This window comes from Aspergillus sydowii (genome assembly GCF_001890705.1).
Source record: "Aspergillus sydowii CBS 593.65 unplaced genomic scaffold ASPSYscaffold_7, whole genome shotgun sequence".
In the NCBI taxonomy this organism is placed as follows: Eukaryota; Fungi; Ascomycota; class Eurotiomycetes; order Eurotiales; family Aspergillaceae; genus Aspergillus; species Aspergillus sydowii.
This window is the reverse complement of record NW_024467865.1, coordinates 459,325-471,831: the sequence shown is the minus strand read 5'-3', so window position 1 is coordinate 471,831 and position 12,507 is coordinate 459,325. Positions and strand designations below refer to the sequence as shown.

Below are 12,507 nucleotides of genomic sequence, written 5' to 3'. Positions count from 1 at the left end.
ACAACGTGCACAGACACTCCTTTCATACTTATCGGAAACCTCGCTCGCAGTCCCATCTGTCCGGGGACGGATCTGGAGACGAAAAGAAAAAGAAACGAAAGTAAGAAGTAAAAAAGCAACGAACGACCCGACCCAAACGATCGATAGTTAGTTCCGCCGTGAGACTCCATACGCGCTGTAGGGGGTGATGCTGACTCGGAGAGCTGCAGGGTGCTTGCAGGGTGTTATTGGGGGCCAGAGACGCAAGACAGGAACCCAATGCATTATCGATATCGGGATATGATCAGTGGTGGAGGAGATACATTGGCTACTCAGTAGCCGTAAACAGATGTTGATGTGGGTGAGGCTCGGTTGCGTGCATTGTATGATTTGGATTTGAGGTTGGATCCGTTGGCTCCAATCGTTGGGTGAATGCTAACGTATGTATCTATTTGATGGGCTGGTTGCTGAGCGAGAAGATCTTCAACAGTCTCGCTACTTTTGCGTAGTAACTTCACATGGCATAGAGCTAAGGGTTTGCGTTAGATATAGCTCTATACAATCGCCAAAGCCACCGACCCCAGTCCATTATCAACATCAGCAGCCCTATCAGCTGTCAGGCATTCGATACTTGACCCAAGAATGAGGCAACAATACTCTGCATGAACGTTCCAGCCAGCTGTCCCACTCAGCACGTCCCTTCCCATCTTCACATCCCACAGACGGCGCAAACCTATGTAAGTCAGAAAAGAAAACATGGAGGAAAGGAGACAATGTCTCTGTTCGTCGACTTGTCTGCCTCTGTTCAGTAGCACGAGCAAACAATTGCCTTGGCTCATGGGATCATGCATGCATGCACGCATGCATACTGGGGCTTGCGAGCAAGCGGGTGGGCGTGTGGAGAGATTATCCGCTAGGATGGCCTGATAGCCGATGCCAAATGGATAGCTGACAGATAGACCAGGAGGAAGCAAGCATGCAGTGCAGCACAGGGATTGGCTTATACTGGCTAAGAAGCTACGAAGGTACCATGCAGACTGCAGACAGCGTGGGTATACAGTCAGGTTACAAGTAGGGCAGGTGAGGCGCAAGATGAGACCCGCTCCATCGAATGGTTCGTTTATTTCGGTTTCGTCTGGATGATGTGAGCGTTTGCTTGCCTTGAAGAAAGAACTATTGCTAGGACGTTGGGTTTCTGTACTGTTGGTAGTTGTACATATACGTTTAATTAGGTCCCGTATACTCCGTAGTAGTGTCGAGCCCGGGCATAGGTCGACTATCCGGCTCGATTCCATTGATGATAAGATCAAGAGCTTGCTGTTAAGGGAAGACAATCTCATCTGCGGCCTGCAGCTAGCTGCAGAAAACATGAAGTGTCTCTGCGGACGAGGACCAAAATGTGTACAAGCGAGCATAATGGCACTGTGTCATGCTTGTTTATGCAAGGAGTGAGCCACAAAGTGCGAGACTGGGCCTGCTGAGTGGTCAAAGTCTGGACTCAGACATGGGCCCGACCTCCGACCTGGATGCATCACGTTTTGACCCTCGCCGCTCGACTTGCGACCACAGATACATCACTCCAAAGTGTGGAGTACCATAATTCGTATTCGGACCTATCAATCCTATCGTCCGACCGTCTGATGATGTTGCGACCTACAAATTGATGTGAATCAATATCTGGGCCGTGATTGTGGATAGTGGATACTGGCTCTCGGGAGCCTTCGACTCACAAAAGGTACAGGTCGAGATCAGAGTTCGCCCAAGGCCCGAGGTCAACGGAGAGTCGGATCGTGGCGTATTGCGAGCCCCGATACGGCGACCTCGAAGGACGCGGGCGCGGACTCCGTTTCCGGTCCCTCCTTGAGCTGGGGCCTTTCCTGACCTCATCGCCCAGGAAGCCAAGAGCTGCTGCGGGTCTCCGGCAGCTGATATCCAGAATTCAAGCGTTCTGCCCTCGTGTTAGTGCCCTGGGCACGCAGTTGTCAACTCTGTTTGAGTGTGATGCTGGCCACCTGACTGATGGAGGGTCCGCGGCTAGCGCAGGCCGCAGCGGCGTTAAGTCCATTCGGCCTTTGAGCCGTCCGAAGACCTTACTTTGTCATTTTGTCGCATCCGAGAAGAAGAATCGGAATGCGCCGAAGTACCATAGGCGTTATTCCTCTGCTTGGCTGTTCCAACTGCAGGGGAATCCAGGGTTCTGGGAGGAAATAATGGGAGCAAATGCCAGAACCGCTCGATACCCGCTGTCCTCCCTCCATTTGGTTGATTACCCACGCTTCATTCGCGGATTTTTGTGCGAAAGTCCACGAAGCGGATGAACGAGAATTGGGAATCATGACAATGAGCAGGCTGCAGGACAATTGCCTTCAACATCCTTGGCTCGAACAACGACTCAAACGTTCAACGAGGGCTCCAGTATCGAGCTTCGGGGTTGATCCGAGCCGACCAACATCGAAATCACAGACCCAACAGTTTAGCACTATTGCCCAATCAATGCTCGTCGCATTTGGGTCTCGTAGAGTTGTTACTCGTTAGCGCAAGCCCGTCACAAGTGTCACATAAACTCACCCGCAAGACCCGCCACTCCTGGCGGGCCACTGGTCAGACTCCGTCCTGATTCCCGTAGTTTAGCCAGTGACCCAGTCGCGTAGCGATCAACGACATACCACTTGGTGCTCCAGCTTGTGGGTATACCAACATTAGTCTCGATCCATTTGATGAATCTCCACAACGATGCCCACGATGGCACGTCTGGCCGCAGACTAACTGATTGGGGTCCTCATCCCGTCAACCCGAGGTTGGCCCATCGTAATGTCGTTGACTTGCTGCTCAAATCGACCCATCTTGGGGCCTGGAGGTTTAACCCAACCAGTGGCAGCCGCTCAAAGCCGGCCGATCACGACTGAGATGCTAAAACCTTAAAGGCTTGCCCTAGATCCCTGTAGCGGCGTGGCTAAAACTATTCGAGGATGTTTGTCCCAAAAAGGTTATCACAGAAGTACGTTCGATTCTGGCCAGGCTGCTGCCACTTCCTCTGCAGACAGCCGTTCGTCTTCAAGAGGAGGTGAAAGTAAAACGCCCAACCAAGTACGGAGTTTACCTTGGAAACATCGCTTCTCAAATCTCGATGGCATGTATTTCTGTAATCGGAAACGGAGTAAGGTGCTTACTTCACGGCTCGGTCTCCCGTCCCGGCAACTTGCCCTATTGAACCCGATTCGGCCACAGGGAGGCTCGTTGGTGTGTGGCGCGACATCGCGCATGACAGCAAGATGCCTTGTGTCCACTAATATCTACTAGGTCATCCAAGCGTACACAAACCTGGAAAGGTTTCGACTACAGGGGAAATTTCACGGGTCCGTTGGCGGCGTCACGTTCGACGCTTGGCGGACAGTGCACACGGTGTCGAGCGTCTGAACCGGCAGCAAACTGGATGACACCAGTCGATCGACATGGCAAGGGGGGAATTTCCTTAACGGTTCAATGACGAGGAGAAATGACAATCAGGACACTGACAGTCTGGCAGGCTGGAGCATGCGGGAAAGAGCCCCCGGCCGGACCTAAAGTTGCTAGCCTCCTTCCTTCTCCTTTTCTCATTCCCCTCCTCGTCGTGTGCTGAGAATTGAGTCGTGGTGGACAACAACGAAGGTACAAACACAGCCGATCATCGATCAAGCCATGTACCTATCGACAATTCGAGATATAGATCGAGATTGGGACGGATCGGCTCAGCGCGCTAATCTTCGCATGAATTGGCCAATTGATTGGCCTTCTTGCACGACAGTCCAAGAGGAGCCTTCTGTCCCAAGGCTGTGCGGGTTCCGTGGCGTCTGCTTGTATTCGTGTCCGTATCTATGAGATCTTAGTGGCCACTTCCGATGATCTTCATCGGAACCGGGCACTTTACAGTTCAGATGACATTTTTACTGTTTATGGGTTGGTCGAAGTTAAATGTATTCCCCTTGAGCCAACCAACGGTGGCAGTGGCTTGGAGTTGTTGGTTGGAAAGTTCCCCCGAATCCCGACCATGGGGTGTCAGGATAGTCGTGAGGGGAGGAATACAGTTGACATTGGAGGGTGCCCAATAAAACGGTTGCATTCCCATCAAAGTGTTGGATGCAACTGACGATCCGCTCTTTTTGCTTCATCTCCTGTGTAGTGACCATGTCAAGATGCCTGAAGCCTTCCTTGTGGCTTACAACTGTTGCTCTCGTAGACCGATTTCAACAAACCGACGGTATGGTTCTTGAAGCTCAAGGATCTTCTCCGCTGCGTGGTGCAGCTGACAGAGGTTGAAGTATCTTGCCGCAGCAACCTCCATGTCCACGGGCAAACCAAGCGCCACGCAGGTATGGGCGTCACTTGCTATCGTGTTGGTTGATGTTGGCCGCCTTCTCCTGGGGCCACGTTTGTATACACGAAATTGATGCATAGACTCCCGAATCTGTCAATTGAATTATGCTGTGGATGGCAGTCAATTTGGATCAGACTTGCCACCCGCTGCTGAGATTCTTTCCCTGGGCCAATCTCTCAAAGGTTCCTTGCTTTTCCCGTGATAATCCCCTTTGGTTGACTGGGAACAACATTTCCGGGAGTCAAGAAGTTGTCTTGGCCTTCCCATTGATGCTGTTTCTGGAAAAAGCCAAGTTCAGGATAGCTTTCTTGGGATTTGCGCCATTCCCAGCCCAATGACTCGAGGAATCAACGGGTCGAGTCCTAATTTTCCCGCCATCTGGAATCGACCCCCTTCCAGCCTTCTGGTCATCAAAAATAGTGACCGCGAATTCAAGAGGGCGGGCGCAATGTTGTAACTACTAAAAAAAGCGCTCCCCTGGAATATCTAAAACGCGGAGTTTGCGATGGAACGAGGCGCAGCATTCAACCACGGGACTGATTGCAGTGTACAAAAGAAAGCGGAGGGCACAGGTATTCTTAGATAGCCAAAACAGATGCCCTGTTTCATATCCCTAAAACAGACCAGAGGCTTCGGTGAGCCAATGTCAGGCGCGATTTGCGCATCCGATCTATGAAACTGGTCCACTCGGCATCCGAGGGCATCAGCAGACCCTCCATACGCTTGCGCATCGGCGAGAGGAGGACCGTGAGCAGCCTTGTCGAAGGGGCCGCATTTGGGACAGCGCATCTTTTTGGCGCCCACCTGGCGCCCACCAAACTTCCTAAACTCTTTTCTAGAACACTTCAGAAGGACGAGGGAACCAAGGGAACCACGGTTGAACCTGTCAAGGAGATCGCCATCGCGTCCATGGACTTGGCTGCACATGGCGATCCTTGTCGCGCATCCCTCCCAGTCCCATGTCCAACTTATTGTAACACAGTGATGATCCAAAATAGACTCATGACTCGTGAAGGTGTTCGTGTGTGAAGGTGGCTCTGCACTGAGCAAAAGTGGAAGAAAGATATGACAGTATCTGTAAAAATTGCGGATGCCTACTTCTGTGGAAGCCACTCTATTAATCGAGTCCTCTCAAGCGCCGCAGTATAGTCATTATCAAAAAAGCGCAGCTTCGTCGGCCGTGAGCACACCATCACCATGTATTGCAATAGACCTACGAGTCAAGGAGAACAAGGTTTCTCTAGTACCATGGAGTTCATGCATCCTCTTGCCGTTAGACGAAAAGAAGGGAAGAGGGTCCTTCCATCGGTCTTCCAAACCCGTTCCTGTCAGTTGAGCGACGCGTGCGAGAACAAAGAAATCTCGCGGCAGCGTCAGCTTGGCTCTGGTTCCTGCGCAAGCCATCCAACCCCATCAATGCGACTATCAGCTATCAGGTCCCAGTGCCCAGTGCCCACTAGGGCTGTAGATCGTGGGCCGGGCACCTGTCGCCACGCATTAACGTTCCCTAAGTCCCCGCCATTTTACTCCATCTGCAACTTGACAATGAATGAACAGCTATCTGGGGGAGGGCAACAGGGAGCAGGTGGAGAGGTGAACCAATCCCCGGTGTGGCTGAAGATGACTGGGACCGTTTTTGGCAGCACAACACACCGACTCAAGCCTCAAGGACAAGGGTGACGATGTCGGTGCAGAACTGCGAGGATCGAATAACCAAGGATATCCTCATATCGTCCAATCACATGGAGAGGATTCTGTTATTTCATTGCTCCTTCCCTGAGGCCAAAGTTTCAGTGACCGCCACGCGCGTAGGTCCTGGCATTCGTTCCAATGGCGGTCAATTTTGGGGTGCGTAACAGCCGTCGAGGTCGTCCCTCGAGCTGCAGGTGAGGTTGAGAGCAGTTCGCAAACTTCCAGCCCCGCTAATTACTCTGACTCGTAGCTGACATTGAGAATTTGAGATCTTGTGTTGACATTCTGCGGGACCCACGGTGACCTGCACCGACAAAATCCCGACACGGCCGTATCTTCACGTGATGGAAAGGTATCCGAGAAAGCATACAAGANATCGCATCTATACCCAGAGGGGTTTGGGCGGGACCAGGGTGACAGACGCCATGGGAACGCAGAGAGATAGGCGCACTGAAGACGACTTTAATTCCAAATAGCAAACCATGGTTGCCAATGCCAAGGCTGGGCGAGTGTCATGCAGGCCGTTCAGTGTCACAACTGTCAGTCTGGAAAGCGAATGGGATGGCGCCATGGTGAGGATTGGGTTGGTGGGGGGTTAAAACGCAAAAGTTTCTCGAGTCAATTCAAATGCGGGCAGTTCGGGGAAAGTCAACTGGAGACCGAGCGGAATGAAGCCCGAATACCAACTAACGACAGGATCGGGTCTTTTGTCAGGGAAGGATAAGGCTTGTCAGTAGACTCGGTCTCTGTACCTAGGTCGTCCATCGTGGACGGAGGCCGCGGGGCCGATGGATGATCATCCAATGTCCCATTCTCATTGGCCTCGGGGTTAACAGCGCGCAAGACGCGAGAAGCCGCCAAGTTTCCGCAGTGTACTTAGTTTCCTTTTCCAGAGAGCGAGTGCTGCGCCCGAGGGAGACGTGCTTGGTACAAATCCGTTACCAAATTAGGAGTCCTACTCTGTCTCCGGCCACTGGAGATGACGCCTACAGGTCATTATCCAGAGCCTCATGGCGATGAGGCGTGCCAAAACTCTATCCTGTGATCCGAGCTGCGGAGGAAGGCTAGCTAAGGTTGGATTTTCCGACAATGTAGATCGGGTATCAACCGAGACCATGGCCCACCAACAACCAAGGGATGCACGGAGGATCATGATGCTTGAGCACGACAGTCGATAGTCCAACGAAGCCCAACGCAAAATCCTTAACAACTCCTGTTGAGGACTGGGAGACTGAGTCAACTTGGGAGTGAGTGGTGATGCGAGGAGACCGATGATCTGCCACGAACAGCGAATCAGAGCACGGGGGGAGAAGTCAACCGCATCAATTGCAGCCAATAGAAGCCACGTGGTGGAGCCCGCAATTTAGGCGGGTGTCATCGCATGGTGATCGAGATGAGGCCGGTGGGTCTTCCGATGAACCCATCACGCAGACTCCCACTGAACACTGACACTGAACACTCCCAGTCCCCCACGAGCCCCTATCCTGCGGTTCTTCCAGCGGTCAATGTTAGCAATAGTTGTCGAGATGTATGCATTGCAAATATCGTATTGCTGGTGGTGCTCGACAGGCTCTCGTTTGGTTCTTTTCTATCAAACACGCGATCTGCTTGTACCCGAACCAACATCTGTCAAAAGTCCAACACTGGCCTGTCGGCCTGCGGCGGAGAGGGCCCCTCAATTTCGCGACTTCGGGCCCGGCGCTGTCGCCTGGCAGGTGCCCACTATCCGTGACTATCCACTGTCTGTTGGCTCTTTCTGGCCCATCCAGTTGAATCTTCCAGGACTTGTTGTCCCGTCCGTTTTGGGGCTCTGGGCGCGAATTGTCCGTGTTAGTTTGATCGCTCAGGACGAGGGTACACTTGTGGGGAACGAATATTAGCATGATCGCCATCCGCGTCAAACTCCACCTTGCTTTTCCCCATACGGAAAACAGGACAAATCTTCCGCTCCCCTCAGACATGGTTGAATTCCAGGGATACGCATTACAACGTGGAGAATTAGAATCTGGTTGATATCTCCAGGGTTGCATCCCCATCTGATGACCTGGGGCTCCCCCGCTGCGAACACCTCCGAACTGTGAACCATGAAGCGTGAACTGGTTCCTGGCCTTCCAGACAGGCTTGCATGTTCTCTGTCCCAGCATAACTTCTGGTAGTTCGGAACCGGGCCATGACTCGATACGAGGATTGCAGCGGACGCAGAAGCCGCTCAACTAGTAGGGCCCAGCATATCCGAGTTATCTGATGACATGCCCGACTTAGGAAGCGTAGCAGACTAGCTTGTCTACCCTAATACACTCCCGCTTCCGCATTTGAATTTCGGCGTCTTTACCAACATTGAAGCCCGCATTTAGCTTTTGAGGCCCCAGCCTTTCCTGCGTCTTGAATTAATTTGCACTGATAGGACCACATTATCTGTCATGGCTCGACCCCTACGTGATGGATCGAGGCACTAGCTTCCCTGACGCCTCCTGCCATTCGCTCTCGGGCCCCAGATTCGCACCGCGTTTTTCTGGCCTTTATCTCCGGTACGGGTCTTCGTCAACCATCGCGCCTGGGCTGTACTACTGGATCGGAAGCTGAGGGAATGAGCCGACGGCCCATGGTGATCGTGATGTCGCCATATTCAGACTCGTACCTACAGTAGGGCCAGACGCCAAATAGGGCCCCACAGGACCCTAGTCTACCTTCGCCCCAGTGGCAGAATGCCGCCAAATTAAGGAAACACAGCCTGCTTAGCGATTATAATTAGGAGTCCGCTAACTGACCCGGGCATCATGTGACGCTCGGGGAACACTGTATAGATCACCCGAGATCCCGAGCAGCGACAGGGACATGGTCTGCGTTGAGAAAGAGGGAGAGAGGCCTTCTCCGGAATGAGTTAACCAGGAGCTTTGCCCCAGAGTTCTAGAAACACTCGACAGGATTCTCCCCAGCGTGCTGAATAGATTTGGCACAAAGAATGGCCCTGGCAGGGCCGGGTTGGAAACAACCGGTGAAACTGATGGATGATGGGCCATTGTAGAGGCACGTTCGAAGGGGATGGCCAGCGGCAGGAGATCCAGACAAATAACGTCTCAACAGCCCAATCATAGAAGGAAGAAATAATAAAGAGGGTTAAAAATAAGAAACAATTCTGGAATGAAATAAAATAAATGTAAAACCCAAAAAGAAATACAAAAAAAGAAAACCCGACTTCCCCATCCACCTTGCGAACCCAGCTGTCTGGTACACTACACAAAGCCGGCGCGCCATCACCTCAGCCATCACCATTTTCTGGCGGTGGTTTTTGAGAACTGACTGGCACTGAAGGGTCTCAGTCACTATAGCGTGCCATAGATCCTGCTGCCAGACGACGAACGCTTGTCTGCAGGAGCATCAGTCTTAAACAGCTTCATGTCCACCTCTTGTTCTCTCCAACCTCCTCCCTTCAACACAACAAACAACTCTTTACGCCAACTCTTGACTGCTTGTTCTCGCTGTCTCACATAAAGCACCAATAGCAGTCTTTATTCCTCTCTTGTCTCTCCATCTCCCCTTCACCTACTTATTGTCGCCTCTCCTTCTCTTTTTAGACTCCCCTCATCATTCTCTCTTCGCTTTCCATCTTGCTTCCCTTGCAGACAGAAGTGGCCCCGATCTTTTTGATTCGTCATTTCGGCTGCCTATAGGAAGGATTGCGTGTCTGACTTAGTTTCCGTGCTGGTTCCGGAATCATCTCTCCCCAACCACGCACTAAGCTAAACAAGGCTTTGAAGGCTTCATAATCCTGTCGATTTTCTGTTCTCTCAGTAATAGACAGGAATATCATCGCTTCTCGTCCTTTCTTTTTAGGAGCTTTCGGCGGGGTTTACTCTGCCTCTCAACGTTCAGAGGGACTACCTCATTCCACAGCCTTACCACATAAACATGGTTCAGCGATTGATTCGCAGCCAACCACCCTCTCCGCCTCAGTCAACAGACGGAGACCTCCCCTCTGACGTTGGTCAAATTACCGATATGTATTCGATGTACGGTGGCCAGACGGCGGCGCCTTACGGAGGCTCCGGGTCGGAAAACGACGTATCTTTCGACCAGCAAAGTTCGCTAGCAATAGTGAGTACCTAGGCAGCAAAAGGTTGACCATATCCCTTAATCTCTATCATCTAACATGATCCTCCAGGATATCCAATACGCTGGTCCAACCAGTGACTGCTCTCAGAACACCTCTCTGCACAACCAGGTAAGAAAGCTTGCTCCTGCCACCCATTAGCTTGAACAACCGCTAACACAATGAATAGCTGGTAACCGACAAGATGCGGGTCCATACACCCCCCGCTGATGATGGTGCTGCTTCCAGAAACAGCGAGCCGCCAAGGTGGCCATCGCCTTCAATGATACCCTCTGGCATTTCAAAACCAAGAGTTCTGCGGTCACCTAGACAACGTCGCCGCACGAAGGGTCGCAAGGATTCAATGGAACAGGGTGCAAGGTTAACTGCGCCTCTGAGTGTTCTGACGAAGGACATGACCCATATTCCTCTGAAGGATATGGAACAACACGTGAATCGGCCCACCGAGGAGCGTCTTGCAGAAACTGTGCGGAAGCATGGAAAGATCCCCAGACCAATGAACTCCTTTATGCTTTATCGCTCGGCATATGCTGAGAGGACCAAGGAGCTGTTCCGGCAGCAGAACCATCAAGTGGTATCTACCGCGGCAGGCCAAAGCTGGAATAATGAAACTCCCGAAATCAAGCTCCAGTATGAGCGGTATGCAGCTATTGAAAAGAAAAATCACCTAAAAGCGCACCCCGGTTATAAGTTTACTCCAGCAAAAGACAAGAAGAAACGTATGCTTGATGATGACCGTTCCTACATCGCCGGTTACCGGACCACACCTGAGGCCAGCCCGGCCCAGCGTCATATCAGCAGATTCAGCGCATTCAGCTCTCCAGATCTTGGTAGCAATGGTTGGGACAGCGGACACCCCACGCCTCCCGACATGGGACACCATGGCTTGCAAACCGATGGATACTTCCCTCAGTCGTGGCCCACCAACCACCCCGGAAAGTCTACCTCAGGATTGATGCTCACCTCTGACCCAACTCAGTACCTCCAGCCATCCTCCAACCCTGACGATATGCATTATGCTTTGTCAACAACACTTGCTGGTCTGCCTGGTGCGGCTCACCACGATCTACTTCAACCTCAAATACCAACATCGGGAAGTGGCGCCGGTAGTCAACTCGATCCTCAACTATTAGACTTCAACGAGGGTGGAAGCCAGGTCTACGGGGGCTCTCAGTATCCTCCCTTATGGCAGAGTGAATCTTCGAACAATGTGTACTTCCAGTACCCCACTAGCCCCATCGGCTTCGCTGGTGCGTCGCCTCTGCAGCCTGGCGTGCAGACTTTGGACGGTCGTGATACATGGGACCCAAGCCAAACAGCCGGGTTGGAACCAGTTGGTGGAGAATTTGATCATTGGATCAATAATCCGCAGGGATATTGATAGAACTTTCTTCGAATTTTTGGACCATGTATTTCTGGTTGACGAAAGTGATGAGCAAAATGAAAGCCAATTGACATATAGTCACTTGTTCATGGGATTTTTTATGACTTCATTTCATTTTAGTGATTACCCCTGGGTCGGCTCTTTGTGGCACTGCGATCTATTTAGTTGAAAGCTCGCATGACGATGACAACTTGGGTGGAGTTTGTCCTGTTTTCCTATGGAGATTATGTGCATGTTTTGTCCCTTTCACTTTGGAGTTGTCTGCTATTTACTCGCTGTTTCTTGGGATGGCACCCAGGTGGGTTGCCTCGCTTTCTTTTTTTATCATTTTATGGCTTGTTATTATGGGTTGGTAATTTGCTAGGTTTCCATCGCATAGATTATAACGCATGGGGTTCTTCACCCATCCTTGCTTAGACTAAGAAATTCATTCGCTTTATATCGCTTATTTTCTTGAACATATTCGTATTTTTGGAATCCTTTCGCAGTTCGACTTTGATCATTTGCCTTGCTTTCCACATCGACAGCATGTACTCCTTCCTATGCGAAATTCGTGGGAATGAGCTGGCTTGGTCTCGGCTAATGTCAACAAAATTAACCAAAATCACTCAAAGTCAGTGTTCCAATGGACCAAATTGAAAGATGCAAGGGAAAGTAGCTCTGGAAATACAAAAGAAATGGCAACGTCGTCGCAACGAAATCGGTTGCGGCATCACGTGGACCAATTGTTAAAGCAGCAAGCCGGCCGCGATAAGGTACTGTACCTGGAAAACGACCCGAAGGCTCAACATTTCTTCTTTGTTCCCACGAATTATTTCACGAACACCAATTCCTCCGGAAAACAGGCGCGGCTCAAGCACAACAGCAATTCTTTTTGAAACATTCTGTACTAATTGAGTACCACATCAGAAACGCGTCCAAACGCAGCTTCTCACACCACCACATTTCTCAGACACCCCACCCTTTGAATGAACACCACCTCAATCC

At 51.3% G+C, this 12,507-nt stretch overlaps 5 protein-coding genes across 5 annotated transcripts; 3 read left to right on the top strand and 2 right to left on the bottom strand.

Moving 5' to 3' along the window:
* Window positions 1–319: 319 nt before the first annotated feature.
* Window positions 320–1,797, bottom strand: ASPSYDRAFT_1055684 (uncharacterized protein). The gene has a single exon (XM_040839846.1). The coding sequence runs from the start codon at window positions 1,392–1,394 to the stop codon at window positions 534–536; it is 861 nt and encodes a 286-aa protein (XP_040701275.1). The 5' UTR covers window positions 1,395–1,797; the 3' UTR covers window positions 320–533.
* Window positions 1,798–5,395: 3,598 nt separating this feature from the next.
* Window positions 5,396–6,472, top strand: ASPSYDRAFT_1055691 (uncharacterized protein). The gene is made up of 2 exons (XM_040839847.1): window positions 5,396–6,181; window positions 6,295–6,472. The coding sequence occupies exon 1, from the start codon at window positions 5,531–5,533 to the stop codon at window positions 6,011–6,013; it is 483 nt and encodes a 160-aa protein (XP_040701274.1). The 5' UTR covers window positions 5,396–5,530; the 3' UTR covers window positions 6,014–6,181; window positions 6,295–6,472.
* An 817-nt stretch (window positions 6,473–7,289) lies between these two features.
* On the bottom strand, window positions 7,290–8,477 carry ASPSYDRAFT_1055582 (uncharacterized protein). The gene has a single exon (XM_040839844.1). The coding sequence runs from the start codon at window positions 8,167–8,169 to the stop codon at window positions 7,534–7,536; it is 636 nt and encodes a 211-aa protein (XP_040701273.1). The 5' UTR covers window positions 8,170–8,477; the 3' UTR covers window positions 7,290–7,533.
* A 1,013-nt stretch (window positions 8,478–9,490) lies between these two features.
* Window positions 9,491–11,783, top strand: ASPSYDRAFT_1055875 (HMG-box domain-containing protein). Its single transcript, XM_040839849.1, has 3 exons — window positions 9,491–10,120; window positions 10,188–10,247; window positions 10,306–11,783. Exons 1-3 carry the CDS (start codon window positions 9,935–9,937, stop codon window positions 11,515–11,517), a joined length of 1,458 nt encoding a protein of 485 aa, XP_040701272.1. The 5' UTR covers window positions 9,491–9,934; the 3' UTR covers window positions 11,518–11,783.
* Window positions 11,608–12,026, top strand: ASPSYDRAFT_1055585 (uncharacterized protein). Its single transcript, XM_040839845.1, has one exon. It carries the CDS (start codon window positions 11,698–11,700, stop codon window positions 11,935–11,937), a length of 240 nt encoding a protein of 79 aa, XP_040701271.1. The 5' UTR covers window positions 11,608–11,697; the 3' UTR covers window positions 11,938–12,026.
* The last annotated feature ends 481 nt before the right edge of the window (window positions 12,027–12,507 follow it).